We start from the raw sequence: 12972 nt of genomic DNA, 5'->3' as shown, positions 1-12972 counted from the left end.
AGCAAGCTTAGCTTTGGCCCTTTGGAAAGGCCAAATCGGTATTGCTGTCCCACCCAGGGTAAGATCTGCCCTCCCAGGCCCTGAGATTAATGTTTCAGGGGCTCCTGGGACCCTCGTGAAGCCAGACACAGCTTCTCCGCGGAGCTGCCAGCACACCCAGGAGTCCTGGCAGGGGAGTGCTTCAGCTGATGGCTGTAGTGCGGCGTGTGCCAGGCAGCGAGCTGTCTCCCACCCAGGGCAGAGGCTCCGTGGCAGTGAGGTTCGGCGAGAAATCGCCTTTCCTGCACAGTGGGGCACAGGCAGACGGGGGAGAGGGTGGGACATGAACAGCAGAGTTCAAGCAGGAGCCAGCGGCAGGAAAAATAGTCTGCAAACGGCTGCTGCAGCCAGAGTGCCACTTGCAAAGCATTGCCATCATTATGGGGACAAACAGACGGGATACAGGTGATCCTGGCATGGCCTTGGCCTGATCTGAGCATGTTCCCCAGTGGGAGCAGATGAACTAAGCTGGTTGGACTGGGAGCAGATGCCTGGCGATGCACACTGTTGCTTTAAGAGCAATCTTACATGCATGGCTGTTGGCTGCCTTGTTGCTCGCAACCCCTCTTCCTCCAGCCTCTCAGCCCAGATGAGGATTTCTCAGCAGAGGAAAAATTCTCCCTGGCTCCCCTCCCCCTCACCTCCGCCCTCTCTAATGCCCAGGGCCCTTCACTTCCATAATTCTTCATTTTCCAGCCTTGAACGTAAGCCAGACACATCTGTCTGGCCATATGCGTGAACTCTGCAGTGTGTGCCGAGGTGGTTGTAAAACAGGGCTGCTGAAGGCCCTACTGGGAGAGCGTGCACATGTGTACCCTCCGGCTACTGGCGCCGGGCCCAGAACCACTGCGCTTCGCTTTTCCAAACCCACCCCAACCTTTCAGATTTTTGCCTTTTTTCTTTTTCATTTGAATTCGGAGCAATTCATATCAAGGCGAAGGTAGAAGTTGTGCCGGGAGGGAGGGGCCGCCCCCGCAAGCGAGTCCATTATTGTTGGCAGGTACCTGGGTCGCATTAATACGAGGAGGAAGAAAGCAGCAGCGAACGAGTGAGAGATTGGAGAGATGGGCTGTAAATTAAAGCGGCCTGAAGCCTTCCAGCCTCCCAGGGTTGTTAAGCGGGAGGTGTAAGTAAATTCCCCACTTCCCACTGCCTTGTACAGACACAGCAAACAGGAACTGCACATGTTCAGGGAGGGCAGCGTGCAGCAGATCCCGGCCCCGGCGACTAGCCCAGCTGCAGCAGGGCCCCCCGGGATGGCCGCTGCCCATTCTGCGGGGAGAGTGGGGGCTGCCTGATGCTGTCAGGGGCTTTCTCCCCCTGGCGTGCTCCTCCCTTCCTCCCCAGCCGTGCTGGGGCTGATGCTCGCAGGCAGAGAGAGGTCAAAACGAGGGTGTGGGCAGCTTCAGGGGCTGCACAGCTGAGAGCTGAGGTGCAGTTGGAGTCTGAAGGCGCAGGGTGGAGGAGAAGTCCTTGGGGCTTCGGTAAAGTCATCCAGTCCATAGCTAGCTGGGAACAGCCCGGAGCAGAACACGTGTGCTTGCCCCGGTCCTCTCCCTGCCCTGGTAGTGACCACGCAGCCGGAGCTGGAGAGGCGGAGGAGCTCAGGTGGAAAGTGCTGCCTGGGGAGGCCAGGTCAGAGCCAGCTCAGCATCCACCGCCTCCGCTTTCCCACTCTTGGCCTGTGATCCTTAACCTTCCTGATCATCCCATAAGATTTTGTGTTTCCTGGGACCTGGGAACCTTCTGCATTCCCTGTTACATCCTGTTTCTCTCGTTCGCCGCTCACCTAGGAAGTTCACGCATCAGCTGCTCTCTGAGTCCCCCTTTCACTGTCCTGGGGACAAGCCACAGCTCCACATATTCATCCGAGTCCAGCAGACGCGACTCCTGTCTCAGCACAGCTGAGAGCCTCAGCTCTCTGTGCACGGCCATGTGCACGGGGTGGGGACTCGGGTCCAGAGAGCCCAGGTGCTGTGGCTGCCTACTGTAGAATCTGGGCTGGTGTGTGCAGGGACACAGTGTGGGGCAAAGCCCTCATCTCTTGGCCATCCATTTTCTTTTTGCACCCAAGGGGAGCGTTGTGTCACAGCCTCACCTGCAACTTACAGCGTGGTGGGCGCTTCTTGCAGCTAAATGCACTGCCTTCTCCCCGGCAGGTTTTCTTGCCCTATCCTTGCCTTTGGCATCCTCCCCATCCATCTCTCACAGCCCAGCTCTGCTGCTAATGGAGATCATCCACCCAGCACTTGTCCCAGGTTCACTGCTGCTGCTTACCTGCCTGGCATCGCCTGGCTGCGGGTCCCCGCTGCAGCTCCCGTGCCGGGGTCACATTTACACCTCCGGGAGGAGGTTTGGGCTTTACTGTGCTCCTTCAGACCCTGCCCTGGCCGGGGGTGTGCGGGACTGTGGCTCCAGCTGCTGGGGGAGCCCAGGTCCAGGCAGGGTAAATGGCAAACAGGGGTGGCCCTTGGCCAGCACCAGCTGTAGAGGGAAGAGGAGCGCTCAGCTCCATTCACGAGCTTGGACCCCAAAACTTTCACTCTGGGGAGGGGGTAGAGATAGGCCAGAGCAGGGATAGGTCATAGTCTCGTCTCCCTGGGCAGCCCTGGTTGCTTGGAGGCAGCCCTTTGCTGCCTGGCCCTGGCTTACGAGTTGGCTGCTGCTCCCTGGCTCCACTGCCAGCCTGCCGCTGCCCTCACCACTTGCCCAGATGGGGACAGAACCGCCTGCCAGCCCCATGTCGCAGCCTGGTGACAGCAGCGATGCATTGGGGCGAGGTGAAAGACCAGGCACGTACCTGGGTGCTGTCCAGGTATTTGGAGAGATGAGAGGCCAGGCAGGCAGGTGGACAAGGGGAGGCATCAGTGGCACTGCCGGGGCCGGCAGCGTTCTCGGGCAAAGCTGTCCCCTGCCGGCCCCGGGTCCTGCCGCCTGCTCCCAGCCACCCCCGCTGCTTGGCCAGGCCCTTGGTCCATGCTGTTCGGCGTCCCCTGTCCTTTGTGCCGCGGCTGTGCGCTGGGAGCGGTCGGGTTTCCTGACCGGTTGAAAACATCCCACCTGAAACATAACAGGCTCTTCCTCTGGATGCTGCTATTGTTTTGCTCAGCATTACAGAAGCAGCTTAACCGGGGCGGCCAATTATGACATGTCTTCCCAAAATAGCCGCTCTCCTGTCCCTTCTGAGCCCACGGAACGGCCGCCCCCTTAAGATGCAGCCGCTCCTTTGTGGCGGTAGTGTGAGTAAGTGGCTAAATATAGCCGTATCCCATTCACGCTCTCCTCGGCGCGCAGGAACAATGCCGCGGGTGCACACGCGCCGACACGCACCTGCCTGGGAGCGGGTGCCTGCTGGCTGCGGAAGATGCACACCCACCCACGGCGGCTCCGCCACGGCGGCGGCCCCGCTTTGCTACCAGGCACAGGGCACGTTTACTCCTGAGGAAGACGAGCCTTGGGAGGAGGAAGCCCTCGAGCAGGAGACTACAGAGGCATTGTTCTCAGCCCTGGAAAATCCGCCTCCGATTCCCGCGGAGCACGCGGGGCTGGAAGGGGCAGCGGCGCCGGGTGTCCCCGCGGTTGGAGAGCGGGTCGGGGCAGCAGAAGTGGTGGCAGGATGGTGACAGCCCATCCGTCCTGGCAGAGAGGTGTGACCCCATGTGACCCATCCCGAAAGCAGTGGGGCACTCACCTCTGCTGAGCTTCGGCTCCAGGCCTCTCTGCTAGCCCGGCACCAGGGGCAGAGGAGCCCTGGGGTCCGTGTGCGGAGCCCCAGGGGTCCATGCGGAGCGTCATCCTGTCCTGTGCTTGTGGTGGGACCCTCAGGTGTCCCCCCTGGCACTCCGCAGAAGGTACCACCGGCTGGGCTGGCTCTGGGGGCACTGGTCCCCTGTGCCCACTGGAAGCCCTCAGCCGGACATCGGCTTCCGAGGAATCCCCCAGGTGATCCCAGCTGATGGATGAGCTGGGAATTGGGGACCGTGTGTGCAGGAGTGTCTGCTCTCAGTGCTGCCACCAGCTGGGGCAGCCGGGGGAGCCACCTCCGGCTCCGGCCCAGCTCCAGGGAGAAGCCCCAGCTCCTGGGAGAAGCCCCAGCTCCTGGGAGAAGCCCCAGCTCCAGGGAGAGGCCCCAGCTCCTGGGAGAAGCCCCAGCTCCTGGGAGAGGCCCCAGCTCCTGGGACAAGCCCCAGCTCCAGGGAGAAGCCCCAGCTCCTGGGAGAAGCCCCAGCTCCAGGGAGAAGCCCCAGCTCCTGGGAGAAGCCCCAGCTCCTGGGACAAGCCCCAGCTCCAGGGAGAGGCCCCAGCTCCAGGGAGAAGCCCCAGCTCCAGGGAGAAGCCCCAGCTCCTGGGAGAAGCCCCAGCTCCTGGGACAAGCCCCAGCTCCAGGGAGAAGCCCCAGCTCCTGGGACAAGCCCGAGCTCCAGGGAGAAGCCCCAGCTCCTGGGACAAGCCCCAGCTCCTGGGACAAGCCCCAGCTCCAGGGAGAAGCCCCAGCTCCTGGGACAAGCCCCAGCTCCTGGGACAAGCCCCAGCTCCAGGGAGAAGCCCCAGCTCCTGGGAGATGCCCCAGCTCCAGGGAGAAGCCCCAGCTCCAGGGAGAAGCTGCAGCTCCTGGGAGAAGCCCCCCTGGCCAGAGCAGCAGGACGGACAGAGGGCTGCAGGTGGGAGCAGCTCTGATGGCTGCAGTGTGCGGGTGCAGGAGGCAGGAGAGGGGAGGCTGCCTGGCCCTGGGGGGAGCAGGGACCCCCCCGGCCTCAGAGGTCCCCTGCCACCTCCAGCAGTGCCACCAAGCCATGCAGTGTGTTTAACCCCAATAAGACAAGGCTAAAATGTGGCCATCCTAAAGCACCTGGGCCATTGAGGCTGTACCTCTGCAGTTTGAACCGCGCCGCTCTCCCCAGGGTCTTCTTCAGACTCCAGGGCACGTGGGCCACCGTCTCCCGGTCCTCACATTGGGGAAACTGAGGCACAGCGGGACCAGCAGCTCGTTCCTGGCCGTGGTGGTGGCACAGAAGCCAGGCCCCAGATGTGGGCATCCCAATCCGCATCCCCCACGCTCTCGGTCCTCCCCACAGGACCGTGCCCCACGCACCGGCAGAAGGGTTAACACCGCACTCGCCTCCCGGTTCCCCGCACATGGGCTCCCTTTCATCTCTGGCGAGGGGCCAGCCAGCCTCCGCATGAATCACAGGCCACTCCTCTCTCCCCCAAAACCCCTTGGCCGGAGGCTTCTGCAGCCTTTTACTCACACAAACAAAAATAAATCTCGCTGCCGGCCTCTGAACTCTGCAAAGGCGAGTTTCCCTCTGGCTCCCCGAGCGGCCCGGAGCTGTGCGCGGGGACTTGGCACGCTCCCCGCCGACCTCGCTCTTTCACTCCCGGCGCATCCTGTGTCCTTCTCTCACCGGGCGGCCCGGCGAGCGGAATGGGACGTGACGGCCGGCACAGGCGTTGCTCGCCGCTGCCAGGAATTGGCTGGGTACGGGCTGCAAAAGCTGCTGGGGCAAATGCCACACACGAGGGTACTGCCCCCTGCCGCCGTCACCCCCCGTGCCCCTGGCTGGAGGGGTAGGTGAGCCTCGTGCTCACGCCGTGCTCCTGAGATTGCTCTCGCCGGCCAGGGCGAGCCCCAGGGTCAGGGAGCCGTACTGGGGTGCAGGCAGGGGTCTGTCGTCGCCCATCAGAGGCCACATGGTTTCTTCATCCCCTTCCTGCTGGTTCAGGTCCATCAGCCTCTTTGGCCGCTGTTCAGAGGACATGGTGCTTTGCTCTGGGTCTCTGCCTTGGTCAGCCGGGCCCTCCTCTGTCTCTCCATGGCAGGTGGAGCTAAGCAGGGGCTGAGCTTGTCATCCTCCCAGGGACAAGTGTCTCCTCCTGCACCCCAAAACCCTGGGGAGGGACCCCACCTGCTGCTCTCCTTACAGCAAGCAGGCAGCGGCAGCACCATGCTGGAGGTGACTTCAGCTTGTCCCCAGCTGCAGCTCTTCTCGTGCCACCGGGAAGTGCCAGCACCTCCCTGGGTGAAGGCAGGGCGCAGGCAGGCATGTGGCGTGTGGCTGCCCATGGCAACATCTGTATGGCGACATTGGTGCCATCGCAGCTGCCCCTGTGCGATGTGGGTGGCGTATCCCCACGCAGCAGGCAGAACCTGGCACGCTCCCCGCTCTGCCCATCGCCCCTCGGAGTCGATGGGAGCTGTGGCCCCAGGCCCTGCGCTGCCAGAAGGAGGGTGGGAGACACGTGGTGAGGTTATGGTTGCTGCCTGGCCTGGAGATACTTGTGGGAGGTGGCAGCATCAAGCCGCCTTGATTTAAAGCCAGATGACAACACTTGGAAATGGATTAAAAACCACTTCTTTCCATGGCCACTGCTGGCCCGTGCAGCTTGTCGTTCCAGGGCGCCTCCGAGGCTTTGGCATGACTGCGGGAGGGTTCAGATCCTCACCCTGGGCAAGGGGAGCTCACTGTAATGTTGGGCAGAACAGGATCCAGAGTTGCTTCACGTCCCCAGGGCACATCTTGTGGGTGCAAGCCCAGTCTCACAAGGGTTTGCATGGTGGATGTGTTCCACAGTGCTGCTGTGCTCCGTGGGTGACCGGTTCCTATTAGAGGCAACAAACATCAGCAAGTCCAGGGAAGCTATTTTTAAGCAGAGGAAGCACTAGAATAGCATCCTGAGTTTTTTAAGCCTGTGACTTACTAAAGAGCCCAAGTCCTTCGATAGCGTTGAAGTAATATGTGAGCTCTTGGGTCCCATTTGGGCAATTGGCATTGTCCAGACGTCCAGGTGCAGCCCCAGAGGGTTGCTAGGGAGACCCAGAAGACCCCCCCCCATGTGAGGGTGAGCACCTCTGGTCTCCGGTGAGTGCAAAGGCATCAGCCAAGGACAGTGCTGTGTGTTTTCAGGGCTGGAACCCACCTGGTTTCCCAGCTGGATGGAGTCGGAAAAGGCAAGGCATATGTAGGAGCTGGTGGGACAGCCAGTGAGGTACTCAGCCAAGCATCCCTGCCCCACAGACCTCCCTTCTGGCTGCCTGCTCAGGGTTCCTGTGTTGGGATGCTGTTGGCAGGGCTTGTGTGTCCCAAACCAGTTTGTTTTGGCTCTTGTCACCTTAAGCTGTTTCCATGTGGAGCCCCAGAACCCCCATCCTCCAGCGCCCCTTTCTCCCTGCTGTTCTCTATCAGCCTCAGTCTCTTGGCACCGGTTCAGATAGTCCTGGCATCTGCCACTCCCACAAATGGGACAATTCCCAAAACACCTTCATTTTCAAGGCTGGTCCCAGTACCCCCCGGTGCCTGAACTGGGCTGTCTTCCTAGGAGAGTGCTGTCTTGGAGGCTTCTGCCATCCCACTCACATGTGCTACGGAGGTCCAAGAGTTGGTGTTTGAGGTGTGCAGGTGGGATGGATGCAGCCTCTTGCCAGTCTCCTTCACACGATGCCCTTGCTGGGTGAGGCGTGCATGCCAGCCAGGCTTAGCTTCTGCTCTTAGGGTCCGCAGGTCGTAGGACTGACGTGCTACTCACTCATCATGTGTCCTTCTCCTCCAGGCTGTGCTGAAAGACCAGAGTCAAATGAGGCAGATGGAGCTGGAGATCAGACCTGTCTTCCTGGTCCCGGACACCAACGGTTTCATCGACCACCTCAGCAGCTTGATAACGCTGTTGAACTGCAGGAAGTTCATCCTGGTGGTGCCCCTGATTGGTGAGTAGGGCCAATGCTACGGCGGGGGCTTCCCCTCGCCCCCAGCGTGGACTGTCCCTCCATCCCAGCTCCCTTTCTCTGTGCCCCTTGTGCCCGCAGCGCCTGTGTGGTCTGGAGCCGACCTTGTGCCATGGGGCTGGCTTCCATCCTGTCCTGTCTTGTCCCAGCCACGGCCAACGTTCCTTTGGCCTGTGATCACTCTTCTCCCCTCCTGCCAGCTTTCTGCCCACGGTGCTCAGCAAACTCCCCTCCTCCTGGGGCATTTGGGGGTGCCAGGGGCTGGGAGAGCTGGGTGGGCGTTAAATGGGATTTGGAGGGAGTTTTGGAGGGAGCAAGGAGGAGGAACTGTTAAACAATCAGAGCAGATAGCTTATCCCAGCTGAGCTGGGGCTTAGGCAGCCTGAGCAAATGGCCGGCCTGTGTCCCAGCGTCTCAGAGCTGCTCAAGCCCAGCCCTTCTTTTTATCCTTATAAAGCTCGCAGTAGAACAGCAAGCTGGTTCCCGTTATTGGTAAACACTCACCCTGGCAGATAACGGCTGTGCTGCTGGGTGGTCTCCCAGGGTGGCGGGAGGATTTGGTTAGATGCCTTTGCTCTGATTGTTTGATCACGCTCTGTGCTGGAGGTAGTGCTCCTCCGGCCAGTGTCACTCCAGCACCCGGTGCGTCCTGGTGCCAGCCTGGCATTCAGAGGATCCCTGAGGGCTGCAGGAGAGACTGGAGTAGGAGCAGGACCAAGCCTCACAGAGCCCACAGCCTACCCTGTCTCTGCTGCAGCCCCGGGATGCTGGGGGCAGCTCTGCCCCGTGAGCATCTCCAGCGTCCAGGCAGCGAGGTGTATGCTTGTGCCGATCTCCTGGCCTGCGGCACGCGGGGTACCTGCCCTCCAAGCCATTGTGGGGCTTCCTCCTCAACTCCCAGTGTCCGGCAGACTGCTCTGCTTGCCCCAGAGCCAACATCCAGCTGCCACCCTTCCCTGCAAGGTGAACAGCCTAGTTCAGGAGGGGTCCCTAGCTGGGGACAGGACCCCTGGCTGGGGGGAGCAGGGCTGGCCGCCTGCCCAGCTCAGCACAGGAGCTGCCAAGGAGCTCCGTGGCTTGGCACCGAAGTGCCAGGGCTTTGTGTGGAAGCAAAGGGAAGGAAGCCGGCAGCACCGGCAGGGCCTGGGCAGCCCTGGGGGCTGTGGAATGGATTAACACCTGAGAGCGCTGGGATCTGCCCTGGAGCCATGGCCCTGCCTCCCACTGCACGGCGGCGTCCTGAGGCTGCTTGGCTGCACGAGGCTGCTGCGTGGAACCCCAGCCAGGGGCAGCAGTTACGGGAGAGCTGAAAACCCTGGTCCTGTCCCTGTCCAAGATGCCGCTGCCCTCCACCTGCCAAAGGAGCCTGGCATGCCCTGCCCTGCCCTGCCAGGGACAGGAGGAGCAGCAGCGACTGAGCACCTTCAGTGCGCTCCTGCCCTGCTGCCTCCCTGCACAGCCCATCATAGTGGGGGCAGAGTAACATCCCGCTGCCTGCCATGAGCCTCGCTTCCCACTGCTGAAGCACCCTGAAGCCAGTGATTCCCTGTCCTTGCTGAGTGTCGGTCAGATTCCCCCTCATCCCCCAGGAAAGCCATCAGTGCTGAGACCTGGGTGCAGGCAGGAGGAACGTGCCTCCCGGGGTGAGCCGGGGGCATGTGTCTGCTGGGGGCAGGCTTTGGTGCCATGCACCAGAGCAGCGATACGTGGTGCCCTTCCCCTGGCACGGGGCACTCCGCTCATCCTGGGGATGCAGCAAGGGGTTAAGCTCGCAGCTTCTCCTTGGGTTTGTTTCTCTTGCTCTTTAACCTGCTCCGTGCTCCTTGAAGCTGACCCCGCCATGGAGAAGCCAGGCCTGGTGCAGAAGCACAAACAAGCCTCCCCTTTGAAGCCTGTTTAGCTTGGAAGCAGGAAGGCGGATTTCGGGAGGGAATACCAGCTTTTCCTGTTTGATGTTCCGTTCTTGCACGGCTCCCCCCACCCCGGGCCCAGCCGTGCATTGTGTGGAAATGGCAGCATCAGGTCGGTAGCAAGAAGAGTCGCCGGCCAGCGAAGAGCAAAGCAGCTCCATGCAGCTTTAATTTGAATACCCAGACAGTGAGTGCCAGTCTCACCATGGAACAGAGCGATCACGCAGGCTCCCCGGGCAGTGATTCACAGCACTGGGGAGAGGCCTCAGACCCCGAGCTCTCTCCCCGAACCCCCAAGGAATGCATAGTTCCCACTTGAACTCAGGACTTGGCTCCAGGCTCGGAAACAATCTTCAGAAATGAAGCCATGGCTAAAACACACACTGTGCGCACAGAGGCTCCCTCGCGCACACGTGCACACCAGCTCTCTCGCGCGCCCGGCCTCGCGCACATGCAGCCCCGTACGCCATCGCAGGCAAGGACGCTCGTGTGCACATCTGGCCACACGCTTGTGTGCCCGGCCTCGCCGCGAGCAGCCTCGGCGGCATCTTGCTCGCAAACGCACGCTCCTTCTGCAAGAGAGCAGCTCTTCCAGCAGCCCCAGCGCCAGAGGGTGGGTCCCTCCTGGAGCTCTGCTGGGATCCCTCGAGCTTCTGCTGGGCACTGGGGGCTGGAGCGGCTGGGGTTCCCGGCCGCATGGCAGCGGTACAGGAGGCTCCAAGGCTTGACAGGCTCCAGTTAAGGCAAACGGGCTGGGAATCCGCCTGATCCCAGGCTCAAGCGGTGTGTGTCGGGGCAGATATGCATCCCAGATAGGTGAGGTGTTGGAGAGTGTGTGTCCCCTGCCGGGAGCCTGGGACAGCCACTTCAGGTGGGAAAATAGGGCAGGGCTTGCACGGGAAGCAGTGACCGGGTGGGAACTGCCTGCTCCCATGCGTGACCCTGTTCCCGCGTGTGGTGCTGCGGCAGGTGGGCAGCAGCTTTCATGTCTGAATAAGCACAGGGAGCCCAGAGGTGCAGAGCCAGGTGGTGCAGTGCGGGACAGGAGGCACGGTGCTGCTGGCCACTGCTGCGCTCGGAGGCGAAGGAGCAGGCTGCAAGAGGCCGTGGCTTTCTGACAGCCTGGGACACATGTGGGTGTGCTGTTGGTTGTGATGCAGGAGCGTGAAGCAGTGGGCACAGGGATGCTCCCAGCGTTTCACAGAGCAGAGCGAGGTGCCCTTAGGGAGCATTAACCCGCCCTGCAGGGACGAGGTGCCTGCACTTTCGGGGCCAAGCCAGGTGACCTGCAGAGGTAGAAGGCAGCAAATCTTTTCCAGACCCACAGCCAAGTCCAGGAGTACAGGGACGCTGTGGCAGCTGAACCCAGGTTTCCTGAGCCAGCTCCCAGTGCCCCGGCCCTGAGGCCTTGGCAATTTGCGTGCTCCAGCAGCAGGTCATGGGAGCACCTTGTCCCATAGTAACTGTACCTCCTCTTCCTGTTTTAAGTGATAAACGAGCTGGACGGCCTGGCCAAGGGCCCTGAGATGGAGCACCGGGCTGCAGGCTATGCCCGCCAAGTGCAGGAGAGAGCCAGGAAATCCATCGAGTTCCTGGAGGAACGATTTGAGAGCCGGGACAACTGCTTGAGGGCTCTGACCAGCCGAGGCAACGAGCTGGAGTCCATCTCCTTCCGCAGCGAAGACACCACTGGCCAGCAGGTGAGGGGCATCCCAGACGGGGAGGCAGCGCTGCCGAGGGCTGGAGGCTCTTTGCCACCCCCTTTGCAGAGAGCTGGGCAGACTCCTGCGGGCTGCGTGTGTTTCGGCTCGGAGTGGCCCTGCTCTCTGCTGAGCGGTGGCAGGGTGTTTCAAGGCAGTGCAGAAATCAGGCTGGTGGGGTTGCAGGTTTTTTCGTGCCAAGGGTAACGTTGCCCTTCTCTTCCAGGGAAACAATGACGATCTGATTCTGTCCTGCTGCCTCCACTATTGCAACGACAAGGCCAAGGATTTCATGCCCTCCAACAAAGGTAGAACATCCTCACGTCCTCTTTGTCCCTTCTCTGTCGCATTCCACAGACTCTTCTCGTCTCTTTTTCATGGCCCTTGGAACCAATCTCTCCCACATTTTGCCTCTTTCAACACCAAGGTGCCACCTCCTGCCTCCAGTCAGCCCCAGGCTGTGGCCCTCCCACTGCATTGCCAAATGTGCACCTCACTGCGCTCTGGGGATGCCCCAGGCTGCGAGAAGACCACCATCAATGTCCACAGACACATTTTGTGGTGCTGGCAGCAGTGACGAAGGGCCCAAAGAGCCTCCTCCCTGTGAGCCCTGATGCCTCCTGTCCAGAGCCCTTTCCTCTGCTGGAGCCCAGTTGGCATCAGCCACATGTACTGGGACCAGACAGCCCCCAGGCTTTTGCCAGGGCGGTGGGGATGGGAATCGCATCAGCAGCTGCCCAAGAAATCAGCCCGCATTTGTCAGTGTGAATTCTTAGCAGCTTAACTTGTCAGATTCACAGAGAAACCGTCACCAAATGTTTATGTGCAAATGATGCTGAATTTTGAAATCATGTGGATTATGGGGAATGGGGCCTGACAAGCTGACAGCCTCTGGTTTGTAACAAGGAGGCGCGTCACCAGCGCGGAGCAGAGGATGTTTATTGTTACACATTTCTTAAAGTGTCCGCACAAAACCTCCTGATCCTGCTTTCAGCAGCCATCGGCCCCAGGCCTACCCTCCCGCCAAGCCTCTGCTCCCCTTCCTGCTGCCATGGGCTGGCCGGGACACTCACCCCGCCATCATCTGCCCCGACACCGTGACTGTAGCCCATGTTCCTGGCCACACTCCCCTTCCCCTCGTCCTGCCGCTCCCCGCGCAGCCAGTCTGGGCCCGTGTTGGGCTCCCATAAACTCTGTTTTTTCCATTCCCGTCCTGGCTCAGAGGCACTGTGTTTCCTGTGCTCATAGGAACAGTACTCTGGTCACAGGACCCAGCTGCTTACACATACCCCATATGCTTCCCCTGCTTCGCACACACATAAGCGTGGCTCCCACATCCCAGCCCGGCCCGTTGCGTGCGGGGCAGCTCATCCATCTGGGGGCAAGATCCCTTCGGTTGTTTCTCAGGCTTCAACTCTTTCTGGCTGTCTGAGCCCCAGCCAGAAACGCCTCGGTGTCAGTGGCGACTCCAAAAAGCTTCACAAAAAATAAGGGGTGGTTTTAGATCTTATAATGAGATCACCAGAATAATAGCACCAGCTTCCTGCTGGAGCCAGGGTCGCGGGCTGTCTTCCTGGCCTGGGTCAGGCAGCAGGACCTCCTC

At 60.9% G+C, this 12972-nt stretch overlaps 2 protein-coding genes across 4 annotated transcripts in view; one reads left to right on the top strand and one right to left on the bottom strand.

The window, feature by feature from the left end:
• Nucleotides 1–12972, top strand: part of SMG6 (SMG6 nonsense mediated mRNA decay factor) — a 115785-nt gene that overhangs the window by 100166 nt on the left and 2647 nt on the right. For all 3 annotated transcript variants that reach the window (XM_055796773.1, XM_055796772.1, XM_055796771.1), the window contains 3 exons: nucleotides 7588–7741; nucleotides 11158–11369; nucleotides 11596–11677. In XM_055796773.1, coding sequence (XP_055652748.1) covers nucleotides 7588–7741; nucleotides 11158–11369; nucleotides 11596–11677 — 448 coding nt within the window. The remainder of the gene's footprint in view (nucleotides 1–7587; nucleotides 7742–11157; nucleotides 11370–11595; nucleotides 11678–12972) is intronic.
• On the bottom strand, nucleotides 2714–7581 carry LOC129783880 (elastin-like). The gene has a single exon (XM_055796777.1). It carries the CDS (start codon nucleotides 4832–4834, stop codon nucleotides 3452–3454), a length of 1383 nt encoding a protein of 460 aa, XP_055652752.1. The 5' UTR covers nucleotides 4835–7581; the 3' UTR covers nucleotides 2714–3451.

This window comes from Falco peregrinus, chromosome 2 (genome assembly GCF_023634155.1).
Source record: "Falco peregrinus isolate bFalPer1 chromosome 2, bFalPer1.pri, whole genome shotgun sequence".
Taxonomy (NCBI): Eukaryota; Metazoa; Chordata; class Aves; order Falconiformes; family Falconidae; genus Falco; species Falco peregrinus.
Note: the sequence above shows the minus strand (reverse complement) of the source record. Positions and strands in the feature narration are given on the sequence as shown.

Bases quoted from the DNA above. Each gene is read 5' to 3' on its own strand.
- LOC129783880 (XM_055796777.1), bottom strand. From the start codon at position 4,834: ATGGCTTGGTGGCACTGCTGGAGGTGGCAGGGGACCTCTGAGGCCGGG.